At 35.0% G+C, this 18947-nt stretch overlaps 1 protein-coding gene across 1 annotated transcript in view; it reads left to right on the forward strand.

Annotated features, from left to right (window-relative positions):
- Window positions 1-18947, forward strand: part of ncam1b (neural cell adhesion molecule 1b) — an 84245-nt gene that overhangs the window by 59414 nt on the left and 5884 nt on the right. Inside the window, exons 16-18 of the mRNA XM_058633367.1 lie at window positions 12952-13076; window positions 14609-14789; window positions 18027-18225. Of these exons, the coding sequence (XP_058489350.1) occupies window positions 12952-13076; window positions 14609-14789; window positions 18027-18225 (505 nt within the window). The remainder of the gene's footprint in view (window positions 1-12951; window positions 13077-14608; window positions 14790-18026; window positions 18226-18947) is intronic.

Raw genomic sequence — 18947 nt, forward strand, 5'->3', positions numbered from 1 at the left:
GACATACTAACATATGACTTTTTCGACTCATTTTGGACGACATACTAACCTATGACATTTTTGTCAATTTTCGGACGACATGCTAACCTATGACTTTTTTGTCAATTTTTGGACGGCGTACTAACCTATGATTTTTTTTTTTCATTTTGGACGACATACTAACCTATGACATTTTTGTCAATTTTCGGACGACATACTAACCTATTTCTTTTTCGACTCATTTTGGACGACATACTAACCTATGACATTTTTGTCAATTTTCGGACGACATGCTAACCGATGACTTTCTTGTCAATTTTCGGACGACATGCTAACCTATGACTTTTTTGTCTCATTTTGGACAACATACTAACCTATGACTTTTTTGTGTCATTTTGGACAAAATACTAACCTATGACTTTTTTGTCAAATTTTGGACCACATGCTAACATATGATTTGTTGTCACATTTTGGACGACATACTAAAGTATGACTTTTTTGTCAAATTTTGGACCACGTGCTAACATGATTTTTTGTCAATTTTTGGACGACATACTGACCTATGACTTTTTTGTCAAATTTTGGACCACTTACTAACATATGACTTTTTTGTCATACTCATACTCTACTCTACTCTTACTCTATCTTGCCCCAAGAAAGTTAACCACAGATGGGACTCGAACCCACAATCCCTGGTTTAAAATGCCGGTGCCTTATCCATTAGGCCACTGTCAAAACAGTGTTTTTTGGACGACGTACAAACCTATGACTTTTTTGTCGAATTTGAACAACATACTAACCCATGACTTTTTTTGTCAAATTTTGGACCACATACAAACCTATGACTTTTTTGTCAAATTTTGGACCAGTTACTAAAGTTTGACTTTTTGTCTAATTTGTGACGACATACTAACCTATGACTTTTTCGACTCATTTTGGACGACATACTAACCTAAGACTTTTTTTTCAATTTTCAGACGACATGCTAACCTATGACTTTTTTGTCAAATTTTGGACGACATACTAACATATGACTTTTTCGACTCATTTTGGACGACATACTAACCTATGACATTTTTGTCAATTTTCGGACGACATACTAACCTATGACATTTTTGTCAATTTTAGGACGACATACTAACCTATGACTTTTTTGTCAAATTTTGGACCACTTACTAAAGTTTGACTTTTTGTCTAATTTTGGACGACATACTAACATATGACTTTTTCGACTCATTTTGGACGACATACTAACCTATGACATTTTTGTCAATTTTCGGACGACATGCTAACCTATGACTTTTTTGTCAATTTTTGGACGGCGTACTAACCTATGATTTTTTTTTTTCATTTTGGACGACATACTAACCTATGACATTTTTGTCAATTTTCGGACGACATACTAACCTATGACATTTTTGTCAATTTTCGGACGACATACTAACCTATGACTTTTTTGTCAAATTTTGGACCACTTACTAAAGTTTGACTTTTTGTCTAATTTTGGACGACATACTAACATATGACTTTTTCGACTCATTTTGGACGACATACTAACCTATGACATTTTTGTCAATTTTCGGACGACATGCTAACCTATGACTTTTTTGTCAATTTTTGGACGGCGTACTAACCTATGATTTTTTTTTTTCATTTTGGACGACATACTAACCTATGACATTTTTGTCAATTTTCGGACGACATGCTAACCTATGACTTTTTTTTGTCAATTTTCGGACGACATGCTAACCTAGGACATTTTTGTCAATTTTCGGACGACATACTAAGCTATGACTTTTTCGACTCATTTTGGACGACATACTAACCTATGACATTTTTGTCAATTTTCGGACGACATGCTAACCTATGACTTTTTTGTCAAATTTTGGACGACATACTAACATAGGACTTTTTCGACTCATTTTAGACGACATACTAACCTATGACATTTTTGTCAATTTTCGGACGACATGCTAACCTATGACTTTTTTGTCAATTTTTGGACGGCGTACTAACCTATGACTTTTTCCACTCATTTTGGACGACATACAAACCTATGACATTTTTGTCAATTTTTGGACGACATACTAACATAGGACTTTTTCGACTCATTTTGGACGACATACTAACCTATGACATTTTTGTCAATTTTCGGACGACATGCTAACCTATGACGTTTTTGTCAATTTTTGGACGGCGTACTAACCTATGACTTTTTCGACTCATTTTGGACGACATACAAACCTATGACATTTTTGTCAATTTTTGGACGACATGCTAACCTATGACATTTTTGTCAATTTTCAGACGACATGCTAACCTATGACATTTTTGTCAATTTTCGGACGACATACTAACCTATGACTTTTTCGACTCATTTTGGACGACATACTAACCTATGACTTTTTTGTCAATTTTCGGACGGCATGCAAACCTATGACTTTTTTGTCAATTTTTGGACGGCGTACTAACCTATGATTTTTTTGTCAATTTTTGGACGACATACTAACCTATGACTTTTTCGACTCATTTTGGACGACATACAAACCTATGACATTTTTGTCAATTTTTGGACGACATGCTAACCTATGACATTTTTGTCAATTTTCGGACGACATGCTAACCTATGACATTTTTGTCAGTTTTCGGACGACATGCTAACCTATGACATTTTTTGTCAATTTTCAGACGACATGCTAACCTATGACATTTTTGTCAATTTTCGGACGACATACTAACCTATGACTTTTTCGACTCATTTTGGACGACATACTAACCTATGACTTTTTTGTCAATTTTCGGACGGCATGCAAACCTATGACTTTTTTGTCAAATTTTGGACGACATACTAACATAGGACTTTTTCGACTCATTTTGGACGACATACTAACCTAAGACTTTTTTTTCAATTTTCAGACGACATGCTAACCTATGACTTTTTTGTCAAATTTTGGACGACATACTAACATATGACTTTTTCGACTCATTTTGGACGACATACTAACCTATGACATTTTTGTCAATTTTCGGACGACATACTAACCTATGACATTTTTGTCAAATTTTGGACCACTTACTAAAGTTTGACTTTTTGTCTAATTTTGGACGACATACTAACATATGACTTTTTCGACTCATTTTGGACGACATACTTACCTATGACATTTTTGTCAATTTTCGGACGAAATGCTAACCTATGACTTTTTTGTCAATTTTTGGACGGCGTACTAACCTATGATTTTTTTTTTTCATTTTGGACGACATACTAACCTATGACATTTTTGTCAATTTTCGGACGACATACTAACCTATGACATTTTTGTCAATTTTCGGACGACATACTAACCTATGACTTTTTTGTCAAATTTTGGACCACTTACTAAAGTTTGACTTTTTGTCTAATTTTGGACGACATACTAACCTATTTCTTTTTCGACTCATTTTGGACGACATACTAACCTATGACATTTTTGTCAATTTTCGGACGACATGCTAACCTATGACTTTTTTTTGTCAATTTTCGGACGACATGCTAACCTAGGACATTTTTGTCAATTTTCGGACGACATACTAACCTATGACTTTTTCGACTCATTTTGGACGACATACTAACCTATGACATCTTTGTCAATTTTCGGACGACATACTAACATATGACTTTTTCGACTCATTTTGGACGACATACTAACCTATGACATTTTTGTCAAATTTTGGACCACTTACTAAAGTTTGACTTTTTGTCTAATTTTGGACGACATACTAACATATGACTTTTTCGACTCATTTTGGACGACATACTAACCTATGACATTTTTGTCAATTTTCGGACGACATGCTAACCTATGACTTTTATGTCAATTTTTGGACGGCGTACTAACCTATGATTTTTTTTTTTCATTTTGGACGACATACTAACCTATGACATTTTTGTCAATTTTCGGACGACATACTAACCTATGACTTTTTCGACTCATTTTGGACGACATGCTAACCTATGACATTTTTGTCAATTTTCGGACGACATGCTAACCTATGACATTTTTGTCAATTTTTGGACGACATGCTAACCTATGACATTTTTGTCAATTTTCGGACGACATACTAACCAATGACTTTTTCGACTCATTTTGGACGACATACTAACCTATGACTTTTTCCACTCATTTTGGACGACATACTAACCTATGACATTTTTGTCAATTATTGGACGACATGCTAACCTATGACATTTTTGTCAATTTTCGGACGACATGCTAACCTATGACTTTTTTGTACAGCTTACTAACCTATGATTTTTTTTTTTCATTTTGGACGACATGCTAACCTATGACTTTTTTTTGTCAATTTTCGGACGACATGCTAACCTAGGACATTTTTGTCAATTTTCGGACGACATACTAACCTATGACTTTTTCGACTCATTTTGGACGACATACTAACCTATGACATCTTTGTCAATTTTCGGACGACATACTAACATATGACTTTTTCAACTCATTTTGGACGACATACTAACCTATGACATTTTTGTCAAATTTTGGACCACTTACTAAAGTTTGACTTTTTGTCTAATTTTGGACGACATACTAACATATGACTTTTTCGACTCATTTTGGACGACATACTAACCTATGACATTTTTGTCAATTTTCGGACGACATGCTAACCTATGACTTTTATGTCAATTTTTGGACGGCGTACTAACCTATGATTTTTTTTTTTCATTTTGGACGACATACTAACCTATGACATTTTTGTCAATTTTCGGACGACATACTAACCTATGACTTTTTCGACTCATTTTGGACGACATGCTAACCTATGACATTTTTGTCAATTTTCGGACGACATGCTAACCTATGACATTTTTGTCAATTTTTGGACGACATGCTAACCTATGACATTTTTGTCAATTTTCGGACGACATACTAACCAATGACTTTTTCGACTCATTTTGGACGACATACTAACCTATGACTTTTTCCACTCATTTTGGACGACATACTAACCTATGACATTTTTGTCAATTATTGGACGACATGCTAACCTATGACATTTTTGTCAATTTTCGGACGACATGCTAACCTATGACTTTTTTGTACAGCTTACTAACCTATGATTTTTTTTTTTCATTTTGGATGACATACTAACCTATGACTTTGGTCAATTTTTGGACCACATACTAAACGCATCTTACTCTATCTTGCCCCAAGAAAGTTAACCACAGATGGGACTCGAACCCACAATCCCTTGTTTAGAATGCCAGTGCCTTATCCATTAGGCCACTGTCAAAACAGTGCTGTTTTGGACGACATACTAACACATGACTTTTTTGTCAATTTTTGGACGGCGTACTAACCTATGTTTTTTTTGTCAATTTTCGGACGGCATGCAAACCTATGACTTTTTTGTCAAATTTTGGACGACATACTAACATAGGACTTTTTCGACTCATTTTAGACGACATACTAACCTATGACATTTTTGTCAATTTTCGGACGACATGCTAACCTATGACTTTTTTGTCAATTTTTGGACGGCGTACTAACCTATGACTTTTTCCACTCATTTTGGACGACATACAAACCTATGACATTTTTGTCAATTTTTGGACGACATGCTAACCTATGACATTTTTGTCAATTTTCGGACGACATGCTAACCTATGACATTTTTGTCAGTTTTCGGACGACATGCTAACCTATGACATTTTTGTCAATTTTCAGACGACATGCTAACCTATGACATTTTTGTCAATTTTCGGACGACATACTAACCTATGACTTTTTCGACTCATTTTGGACGACATACTAACCTATGACTTTTTTGTCAATTTTCGGACGGCATGCAAACCTATGACATTTTTGTCAATTTTCGGACGACATGCTAACCTATGACTTTTTTGTCAATTTTTGGACGGCGTACTAACCTATGACTTTTTCGACTCATTTTGGACGACATACAAACCTATGACATTTTTGTCAATTTTTGGACGACATGCTAACCTATGACATTTTTGTCAATTTTCGGACGACATGCTAACCTATGACATTTTTGTCAGTTTTCGGACGACATGCTAACCTATGACATTTTTTGTCAATTTTCAGACGACATGCTAACCTATGACATTTTTGTCAATTTTCGGACAACATACTAACCTATGACTTTTTCGACTCATTTTGGACGACATACTAACCTATGACTTTTTTGTCAATTTTCGGACGGCATGCAAACCTATGACTTTTTTGTCAAATTTTGGACGACATACTAACATAGGACTTTTTCGACTCATTTTGGACGACATACTAACCTAAGACTTTTTTTTCAATTTTCAGACGACATGCTAACCTATGACTTTTTTGTCAAATTTTGGACGACATACTAACCTATGACTTTTTCGACTCATTTTGGACGACATACTAACCTATGACATTTTTGTCAATTTTCGGACGACATACTAACCTATGACATTTTTGTCAATTTTAGGACGACATACTAACCTATGACTTTTTTGTCAAATTTTGGACCACTTACTAAAGTTTGACTTTTTCTCTAATTTTGGACGACATACTAACATATGACTTTTTTGTCAAATTTTGGACCACTTACTAAAGTTTGACTTTTTCTCTAATTTTGGACGACATACTAACATATGACTTTTTCGACTCATTTTGGACGACATACTAACCTATGACATTTTTGTCAATTTTCGGACGACATGCTAACCTATGACTTTTTTGTCAATTTTTGGACGGCGTACTAACCTATGATTTTTTTTTTTCATTTTGGACGACATACTAACCTATGACATTTTTGTCAATTTTCGGACGACATACTAACCTATGACTTTTTCGACTCATTTTGGACGACATACTAACCTATGACATTTTTGTCAATTTTCGGACGACATACTAACATATGACTTTTTCGACTCATTTTGGACGACATACTAACCTATGACATTTTTGTCAATTTTCGGACGACATACTAACCTATGACTTTTTCCACTCATTTTGTACGACATACTAACCTATGACATTTTTGTCAATTTTTGGACGACATGCTAACCTATGACATTTTTGTCAATTTTCGGACGACATGCTAACCTATGACTTTTTTGTACAGCTTACTAACCTATGATTTTTTTTTTTCATTTTGGATGACATACTAACCTATGACTTTGGTCAATTTTTGGACCACATACTAAACGCATCTTACTCTATCTTGCCCCAAGAAAGTTAACCACAGATGGGACTCGAACCCACAATCCCTTGTTTAGAATGCCAGTGCCTTATCCATTAGGCCACTGTCAAAACAGTGCTGTTTTGGACGACATACTAACATATGACTTTTTTGTCAATTTTCGGACGACATGCTAACCTATGACTTTTTTGTCAAATATTGGACCACTTACTAAAGTTTGACTTTTTGTCTAATTTGTGACGACATACTAACCTATGACTTTTTTGTCAATTTTCGGACGGCATGCAAACCTATGACTTTTTTGTCAAATTTTGGACGACATACTAACATATGACTTTTTCGACTCATTTTGGACGACATACTAACCTATGACATTTTTGTCAATTTTCGGACGACATGCTAACCTATGACTTTTTCGACTCATTTTGGACGACATGCTAACCTATGACATTTTTGTCAATTTTCGGACGACATGCTAACCTATGACATTTTTGTCAATTTTTGGACGACATGCTAACCTATGACATTTTTGTCAATTTTCGGACGACATGCTAACCTATGACATTTTTGTCAGTTTTCGGACGACATGCTAACCTATGACTTTTTCGACTCATTTTGGACGACATGCTAACCTATGACATTTTTGTCAATTTTCGGACGACATGCTAACCTATGACATTTTTGTCAATTTTTGGACGACATGCTAACCTATGACATTTTTGTCAATTTTCGGACGACATGCTAACCTATGACATTTTTGTCAGTTTTCGGACGACATGCTAACCTATGACATTTTTGTCAATTTTCAGACGACATGCTAACCTATGACATTTTTGTCAATTTTCGGACGACATGCTAACCTATGACTTTTTCGACTCATTTTGGACGACATGCTAACCTATGACATTTTTGTCAATTTTCGGACGACATGCTAACCTATGACATTTTTGTCAATTTTTGGACGACATGCTAACCTATGACATTTTTGTCAATTTTCGGACGACATGCTAACCTATGACATTTTTGTCAGTTTTCGGACGACATGCTAACCTATGACTTTTTCGACTCATTTTGGACGACATGCTAACCTATGACATTTTTGTCAATTTTCGGACGACATGCTAACCTATGACATTTTTGTCAATTTTTGGACGACATGCTAACCTATGACATTTTTGTCAATTTTCGGACGACATGCTAACCTATGACATTTTTGTCAGTTTTCGGACGACATGCTAACCTATGACATTTTTGTCAATTTTCAGACGACATGCTAACCTATGACATTTTTGTCAATTTTCAGACGACATGCTAACCTATGACATTTTTGTCAATTTTCGGACGACATACTAACCTATGACTTTTTCGACTCATTTTGGACGACATACTAACCTATGACATTTTTGTCAATTTTCGGACGACATACTAACCTATGACATTTTTGTCAATTTTAGGACGACATACTAACCTATGACTTTTTTGTCAAATTTTGGACCACTTACTAAAGTTTGACTTTTTGTCTAATTTTGGACGACATACTAACATATGACTTTTTCGACTCATTTTGGACGACATACTAACCTATGACATTTTTGTCAATTTTCGGACGACATGCTAACCTATGACTTTTTTGTCAATTTTTGGACGGCGTACTAACCTATGATTTTTTTTTTTCATTTTGGACGACATACTAACCTATGACATTTTTGTCAATTTTCGGACGACATACTAACCTATGACTTTTTTGTCAAATTTTGGACCACTTACTAAAGTTTGACTTTTTGTCTAATTTTGGACGACATACTAACATATGACTTTTTCGACTCATTTTGGACGACATACTAACCTATGACATTTTTGTCAATTTTCGGACGACATGCTAGCCTATGACTTTTATGTCAATTTTTGGACGGCGTACTAACCTATGATTTTTTTTTTTCATTTTGGACGACATACTAACCTATGACATTTTTGTCAATTTTCGGACGACATACTAACCTATGACTTTTTCGACTCATTTTGGACGACATGCTAACCTATGACATTTTTGTCAATTTTCGGACGACATGCTAACCTATGACATTTTTGTCAATTTTTGGACGACATGCTAACCTATGACATTTTTGTCAATTTTCGGACGACATACTAACCAATGACTTTTTCGACGACATACTAACCTATGACTTTTTCCACTCATTTTGGACGACATACTAACCTATGACATTTTTGTCAATTATTGGACGACATGCTAACCTATGACATTTTTGTCAATTTTCGGACGACATGCTAACCTATGACTTTTTTGTACAGCTTACTAACCTATGATTTTTTTTTTTCATTTTGGATGACATACTAACCTATGACTTTGGTCAATTTTTGGACCACATACTAAACGCATCTTACTCTATCTTGCCCCAAGAAAGTTAACCACAGATGGGACTCGAACCCACAATCCCTTGTTTAGAATGCCAGTGCCTTATCCATTAGGCCACTGTCAAAACAGTGCTGTTTTGGACGACATATTAACATATGACTTTTTTGTCAATTTTTTGACGGCGTACTAACCTATGTTTTTTTTGTCAATTTTCGGACGGCATGCAAACCTATGACTTTTTTGTCAAATTTTGGACGACATACTAACATAGGACTTTTTGGACTCATTTTAGACGACATACTAACCTATGACATTTTTGTCAATTTTCGGACGACATGCTAACCTATGACTTTTTTGTCAATTTTTGGACGGCGTACTAACCTATGACTTTTTCGACTCATTTTGGACGACATACAAACCTATGACATTTTTGTCAATTTTCGGACGACATGCTAACCTATGACTTTTTTGTCAAATATTGGACCACTTACTAAAGTTTGACTTTTTGTCTAATTTGTGACGACATACTAACCTATGACTTTTTTGTCAATTTTCGGACGGCATGCAAACTTATGACTTTTTTGTCAAATTTTGGACGACATACTAACCTATGACATTTTTGTCAATTTTCGGACGACATACTAACCTATGACTTTTTCGACTCATTTAGGACGACATGCTAACCTATGACTTTTTTGTCAATTTTCGGACGACATACTAACCTATGACTTTTTCGACTCATTTAGGACGACATGCTAACCTATGACATTTTTGTCAATTTTCGGACAACATGCTAACCTATGACTTTTTTGTCAAATTTTGGACCACTTACTAAAGTTTGACTTTTTGTCTAATTTGTGACGACATACTAACCTATGACTTTTTCGACTCATTTTGGACGACATACAAACCTGACTTTTTTGTCAATTTTCGGACGACATACTAACCTATGACTTTTTCAACTCATTTAGGACGACATGCTAACCTATGACTTTTTTGTCAATTTTTGGACAGCATGCTAACCTATGACATTTTTGTCAGTTTTCGGACGACATGCTAACCTATGACATTTTTGTCAATTTTCGGACGGCATGCTAACCTATGACATTTTTGTCAATTTTCGGACGACATACTAACCTATGACTTTTTCCACTCATTTTGGAAGACATACTAACCTATGACATTTTTGTCAATTTTTGGACGACATGCTAACCTATGACATTTTTGTCAATTTTCGGACGACATGCTAACCTATGACTTTTTTGTACAGCTTACTAACCTATGATTTTTTTTTTTCATTTTGGATGACATACTAACCTATGACTTTGGTCAATTTTTGGACCACATACTAAACGCATCTTACTCTATCTTCCCCAAGAAAGTTAACCACAGATGGGACTCGAACCCACAATCCATGGTTTAGAATGCCAGTGCCTTATCCATTAGGCCACTGTCAAAACAGTGCTTTTTTGGACGACGTACAAACCTATGACTTTTTTGTCACATTTTGGACGACATACTTACCTATGACTTTTTTGTAAATTTTTGGACCACTTACTAACATATGACGTTTTTGTCAATTTTTGGATGACATGCTAACCTATGACTTTTTTTGTCAAATTTTGGACCACTTACTAAAGTTTGACTTTTTGTCTAATTTGTGACGACATACTAACCTATGACTTTTTCGACTCATTTTGGACGACATGCTTACCTATGACTTTTTTGTCGATTTTGGACAACATACTAACCGATGACTTTTTTTGTCAAATTTTGGACGACATGCTAACCTATGACTTTTTTTGCTAATTTTGGATGACCTACTAACCCGTTACTTTTTTGGTAATTTTTATAAGAATAACTGTTAAAAGGAAAGATAAAATGTATTTAATATTATAGGAATGACTCGTAGAATGATAAATCACACACAACAAGCATATGGTATTTTATTTTATAATAAAAGCTGTTCAAATAAAGGTAACATAAATTTTATTCATTTTTATAAATAAATAACAGAAACAGAAAAATGTACAGTATATATTATTTGATCAGAATAACTAAAAATTAAAGATGACGTAAAAAATATTTTAGTTCATAGTAATAACCACTAAAACTAAATGTAACATTAAAAACATATTTTATTGAACAGAGAAAAAACGACTAAATCAGAAGACAGTGTATTTTGTTTTCCGAGAAAAACAACAAAGAAAAAACGTCATATAAACATGCATTTTGTTTTCTGAGACTAAACACAGCCAAATGTTACATTTATTTAAAATCTGTAAAAAAAAATTGACAGGAAGTAGCCGCTTACTAGTTTATCCCCCATCTACACTTTTATCCTCCATTTTATTTAATTTACCATGTATAATTTTAGCTTAAATACCATCTCTCCAGACTTTCATCCACTAACAATTTAGTTAACACAGGTTTAACTGGTGAGAAATAAAGTTTTACTGAAACTGTGAGTCAATAAAACACACGGTGTCTCGATGTTCCACACACAAGATAGATATTAATAAAATAAAATAAAAGAGTGAAATAAATAAAAGAGTAAAAACACAGTCAAAAATCATGAGACATTAAATAATAAGACACAATGAAGTAGTTTAAGGCTTAAGGATTAAGCAGTATAGAAAGAAACAAGAGTGAAAACCTTTTTAAACATATAAAAATATTCGCTGTTGTTTTTTTTTTTTTATCATTTCCCAGACACCAATAAATCTACTTAATGCAAGTTTTAAAGCCACAGGAAAGCGTATTTAAACTTAAAATATTCACCACTGTTTCCTGAGATAGTGATCACAAACATCTGATCTGGTTTTCTTGGTCTGTATCTGCAGAAAACTGGACGACAATAGACAAAATTCGTAGAGATGACTAAATTAATTCAAAACGAGATGGGCCCCAGGGTTGAGCCTTGAGCAATTCCACAGGTCAAATCAGCACAATTAGACTCATTTATCACCAGCTGACACAAAGAAGTGATTTGTTAAATTAGATAAATAAACCTGTTGTCTTCTTTAAACACTTAATGTTAGACATTAGGTGTTTAAATATCACACTGACTGTGGACATTTAAGTTGTTCTGCTGTTTAAGGCAAATCCTACAGAAACACTTTAATCTGTGATAAGTAATCGTTCACCCTGAAGCCTTGTCTGACGTCCACCACTAAATCTTCTTTCCATTGAAAGTCATTTAGCAGCTCAGACTGAATCAGATACACGTTGGTTGTAATTAGTTTGAATGAAGAAACATCTTCAGGTGAGAGATTAACAATTGACAAATAAAGGACGACAACAAAGAGAGAGTTTTAAAGTTTTAAGTTTTCACAACTTTATTCTTTAATTTAAAACGTATTAAAGTGTGTGTTTTCTTGTGTGTGTTCCTGTAGGAAATCCTAATCCTCCTAAACTTGACCAGGCTGTTCAACCTAAAGGGAACTCTCTGAAAGTCACTTGGGTCAAGCAGGATGACGGCGGCTCGCCCATTTTATATTATCTGGTCCGATATAAACCTGTGAGTATCCATCTGTCAAATAGCATATCTTTGATTCTTTCATAAACAAGTTGATTGAGTGGGTAATCTGTAGATGATCAATTCTTTTGCAAAATCAGCCCTATTAGAAACTAGGGATTAGCATGAAAACAATAACATTTATCAGTTAATGGGATTATTCACGGTTTTATCAAAGATACAAAAATGAAAAAATATCACTATGTTAAAACGTATATACAGTCTATAAGAATGTGCGATATAGTCTCATATATCCTTTTTTTTCCAGCACATCCTATAGGCCATCTGATGAAATTACCTTTTTTTCATTTTCACCCAGTATAAAAACACACCTGAGCAAACATTTCTCAAAGTGCACAAAATGTTCTAAAATTTCATTAAATTAGTTAAATATGTCACAGTTCAAAGTTCACTTGGCCCATTTTTATGAACAAAATTTTTTGCGACTTCTGGACGATCTTCACTTCTCCCATTTCTTAAAAAAAAAAAAAAAATGCGATATAGAACTAATCATAACTTTGACTCAACACATAAGACAATTCAGTCAGATTTACCAGATCTGTGACACGTTAGCAGTAAGAATAACTGTATGTTTGTTGAAAGTGATACAATTTACGAGGTTTTCTTGAACGCATCTTCTATACTCAACTTGCTGTAGATCCTACAGAAATGGGATTTACCAGGGTTGTTGAATACATCTCATTAGCTGCATAAGAGAGTTGTTATTGTTATGTTGAGTTTCGACAAAGATATTTTAGGTTTGTTTTTTGACAGTTTTGCCCATTTATAAGTGATAGGGAATTCTTGAAAACTTCATAATTTTTTGTCTCTAGGAAGTATGAACAGAAGGACAACCTTACAGATATGAGTAATATTTTTACATTTTGTTTTTTAAGACTAGAATGTCTAAAAAAATTACTTATATACTATACTAGTTGCAAAACAATTCTGTCATTTAAGAACTTTAAAGTCACAATACGCATTCCTTTTGTTGATTGAGCAAATTCTAAGAATTCAAACTATGACTGAGAATAATAATGAGCAAAACAAGGTTCTTCAAAATTCACATTAAAATTGAGTAAATTCATCTGAAATTACTCACCAGATACATTAATATTTTATCCCTACACAGGTTTTAACTGGGCAAAGTCAGAAATTGCTACTTTGGTGATTGAATAATCAGTTTCACAGTTTTTTAATTCACTAAAACAAGTTTTAAATGTGAATATTTTCTGGGTTTTTTGCTCTTTAAATCTGATAAACTTACAAAAACAGGACCATTTACAGGTTTGGGAAACTTGAAATTTCTCAAGTTGTTTGGTTTCCTGAACAAAACAACTAATTAATTATTAGAGAAAGTAATTGACGGATGAATGGATGATGAAAATATCTAAGGTTCTGTGATTTATGGGGCCACAAAATTTTTTTACGTACCTAAAATTGAGCCGGGATTTTCTTTCATTTCCAGAATATATCAATTATTACAAATACGGTATGAACTGTAGATTATTTGTGGACATTTCTTTTGTCCTCAGATTCAAGCGTCAGACTGGAAACCAGAGCTCCATCTCCCCAGCGACAGCAACTATGTGGTCCTCACAGGACTGGAGTGGGACACGGAGTACAGTGTCTTTGTGATGGCAGTGAACCAGAAGGGAAAGTCTCCACCGGCGACTATGTCCTTCAGAACATCCACAGAACCAGCCGTCGTCCCAGGTACCTTTTTATCTTTAAAACACGCTCGACTGGAACTAAACATCCAGAAATAAAAACCCAGGAGGCAAAAACTCAAAGCTCTCACAGTCGGAGCCACACATTCTATTTTTATCTCTGAAAGGTGAATTATATAAAAAAAAAAAAAAAACGGAATAAATCATTTCCTGGGCTGAAGTGAGGAGAAAATGATTTTACGGCTGAGTTTTCTCACTTTTAAGATTTTGGACAGCTCTGACTGAACGGGCTTGAGTTTGTGCTCAGAGAAACTGAGACGAGTCATGAAATGACATTTGTCTAAAGTTCAAACAACGTTATAGAAAAAAACCTTTGAATTAACACTTGATAACTGTCGCATTAACTGCAGCTGTGCAGTGTGGTCTACTGTAAGTGAGGACACTGAGACACGGCCCCCTGGAGGGAGATCATGGTAATGCAGCCTAATGTTCTTGCACTGAAAACTCTTTTATTTTCTTTGCAGCAAAAGTGTGCGACGACTTCCTGTTAAAACAAATTACGGCAGGTTCAGGGATTTAAATCTTACTGAATAAATACATGTTTTCATGAGAAGTTAAAATATAAATTTGTATGTTATCTTTTGTTTTAGTAGAGCATGTCAACCTGGCTTTCAAAATAAGAGCCACTGACATTGGCTTTTTCTCTACTTCCTGTACAAACCAAATTGGCCAAAATGCTTGGCAAAAGAGCTTATATGATCGGTAGACTTTCCTACAACTTTCGTAATTTGTTAGCGGTAACAAGAAGCAGTCACATTTTGCACATGCACAGACAAAATTTGGGTTTCTGGTAAGAGATCTGAACAAACCTGAACAAAACCTCTTGGTTTGTAAGGTTGATAAGAGTATTTTTCCCCTGATGTCAGAAATTGTAAATTCCAAAACACTCAAAGCAGCACGAGTTGTCAGATCACAGCACAATTAACGACAGACATTAATTGTGTTTAACTCGTGAAGAGATTCTAATAAAAATAACCAACGTTCCCACCTTTTATTTGTAAAAATAAATAGCTTTTTATGTATTTTTATGTAAATCCTGGCCCTTTATTAGTTTGTATCCATCGTATCACGTAGAACATACCAAGAACCACGTGAGAAAATATTGATGTTTTCTCCGCTCAAACTTCCTCAGCTCCACTCTGATCACATACAGAGATAGTTCATGTACCACTGTTGGTACACACACCACAGTTTGAGACCCGTGGGCGTAGACTACACCACAGCAGCAGTGTTTTTTTAATAACAAAAAATCACCGCCTGTTTTAATTAACTTTAGATGCTTTGCTGAAACATCACAGTTCCTTCCTCTCACTCCATTTCTCACTCACTCACTCATTTACTCACTCACTCACTGTGTAGTTTTCCGTCTCTGCTTCGATCGTTTTACGTAAATTTATTTACTTTTTTTCACATTTGGTTTTTCGGACCTGACTCATTTTCACTTTCTCTTCTCCTGTTTTTTCTCCTCTTTGTTTCCCCTCATTCCCTCCCCTCTGCTCGTCTGTCTCGATGTTCCCGCTCTCTTGCCTGGTCGTGGACATTGGTGCGCTGGACCACGTCAACATTATTGGTGTTTTTTTTTGTGGCTCCGCCCCCCTCCGTCCCTCCCTCAGCCACTCAGAGCTGCTCGTCTGTGACATGCTCTCTGGTCTCACTCATCCTGTCCATCACTCTCGTCCTCCTGCTCTCGTAAAAAACAAAACAAAACACACATCATACGTCGTAGAGGACAGTTTTCCCTCGTCTCTGTCCGTCTGTCTCTCTCTGTGTGGACACTTTTACAATAAAAGAGACATTTTGTGGCAGAGAAAAGAGTCGGTGCTGAACCAAAGGCAGTGGAAAACCCTCCCACAGACTCACTCTGCTCAGCATTAGCACCACACGACAACAGTCAGGACCTTATTTTTACAGAAATTAGCACTTAAAACAGATTAAAGACTCAGTGCTGGACGTGTACGTTTACATAAACACTGGATTATAATCCTCTACACCAGTGTTTTTCTTCAAACTTTCTACATGAGGACACACTTTTTTATAAAAATGACTGAATAACTGAAGGAATTATTATGTTTTCCTCTAAATTAATTGCATTTTTGATGGCCTAAACATGTTCAAAATCCATCAGTTGTAGTAAAAATAACCACCTGAAAGTGGTTTGGTGAATGGGCGTGGTCAATTAGAAATTGGGGGGAGGGGCTAAAATCTGACCCAAAAAAAAAAGTCTCTTTTAAGAGGAACTCTTAAGGGTTAAGAGACAGCCAAAGTGTCATGGATTAATGGATACCGATTCTAGGAAATAATAAAAAAATATAAAGGAAATTCAAGAAATGATGAGTAAATTGATTAAAAAAAGTCTCTTTAAGCATGTTATTTAAAACATATTCAATATTTATTTCAAACATAATGGCTACAAAAATTGGAGAAATTCTGCAAAAAAATTTGGGGGGAACCAAAAACATGTTTCCCACGACCCATCCCTGGGCCCCTGACCCAGACTTTGGGAACCACTAGAACCTTCTTTGTGTATTTATTTTGTTTTCAGCCATTTTATTAAATAACAAATGAATAAAATCAAATTATTATATTAAAAAAGGTTTGGTTGGCTGGTTTATTTATATAAATTAATATTAAAGTTATTTAGAAACTTTATTGAAGAATTGTCATCTTTTAAAAAAGTCGGTCCTCGCGTAAAAAACTTTGTGGTGTAAATATTTGTAAAAAAATAAAAATAAATTAACGTTTACATTGTTTGAAAAGACAAACGTCAGCTAACGGAAAAAGTTTATAATAGAAGCTTTTGTTTGTCCAGATGTTTCTCATGCATGTATGAAATATTCAAAAATATCAACTTTTTTTTTATACATTTATACCTGGACACTGTTTGACTCACTCACTAGATTTAAAGTGATGTTTTAGAGACATTAAAATGTACGTGTTAAATTATCTCTGCACACGTTTGCTTTTCTTTCTAATAAATGTGTTGAAGAATTATTTCTTTTTGCCTTTTTTAAACTCATTTTCATGTAAATTCCCTAAACGTGGTTTATATTTAAATGAAATAATTGATGAAATTCAGACGTCAGAGTGTGTCAGTGAGGAACCTGACGACAGGTGAGTACAGTAGTTTAGCAGCACATTGACAGTCATCCGCGGTCGTTTGTGTGAAACTTTCTCGCTGCACTTTTTTTTTTTTTAAACGTTCTCTCACTCACTCGTTCATCAGATCTGGGGGAGGAGACTGCTCTCTCCATGAGCGTCGTGCTGTGGGCCGGGATCCTCGTGGTGGTGTTTATGCTCCTCCTGCTGGCTGTGGACGTCACCTGCTACTTTGTCAACAAGTGTGGCCTCATCATGTGTCTGTGTGGCAAAACCGGCACCGGAACCAAAGGTCACGACCTGGAGGAGGGCAAGGCGGCGTTTGTGTGAGTTCACATCTCCCTGCGAAGACATCGATGTTTGTTTGATCACCTATGATGTGAAAAATATCAGGATTAAAAGCACTTAGAATAAGTTAATCGTGGCTAATTTATATTATCTATATCTATTTTATTACCTTATTGTAACTCAAGGCGTTTTTTAATATTATTACTATTTTTCCTTGTTTCTGAGGCCGTTCCCAGGCCTCAAACTCACAGATTTTTGGGACCACATCAGATCAGTGGTTTGGGGGAATGTGTGATATGAAGATGGATGTGGGAGGGGCCAATAAGTGTGCCGCCTACTGTCCAAATTCCCCCTGAATAACTTTTAATATCTGGGGGTTATTTCTAGGAGGTACTTAGGTTGTACATAATTTTACATTTTTTGGCCTGTTTTTACATTACATGTCATTTAGCAGACACTTTTATCCAAAGCGACTTACAATGGAATTGAGTACAATCAGCCAGTGGTGGAGTCGAACCATTGCGACCATGGTCGGTTTTAAAAAGTGTTATTAAATTATTATTATTAAGTGTTAGTTAATGTGTTTTATACCATTCAAATTTCAAATTTAACACACAAAATCTGGTGTTCATGTACAACTACAGTGTTATTCTTCATTTTAAATTATTAATACACTATTTAACATGCAGTAAATTATAAATAACTCCCAGATGTTGAAAGTTATTCTGGAAGTCCAGACGGACATTTTGAGGCTTAGGTG

This window comes from Solea solea, chromosome 7, assembly GCF_958295425.1.
Source record: "Solea solea chromosome 7, fSolSol10.1, whole genome shotgun sequence".
Taxonomy (NCBI): domain Eukaryota; kingdom Metazoa; phylum Chordata; class Actinopteri; order Pleuronectiformes; family Soleidae; genus Solea; species Solea solea.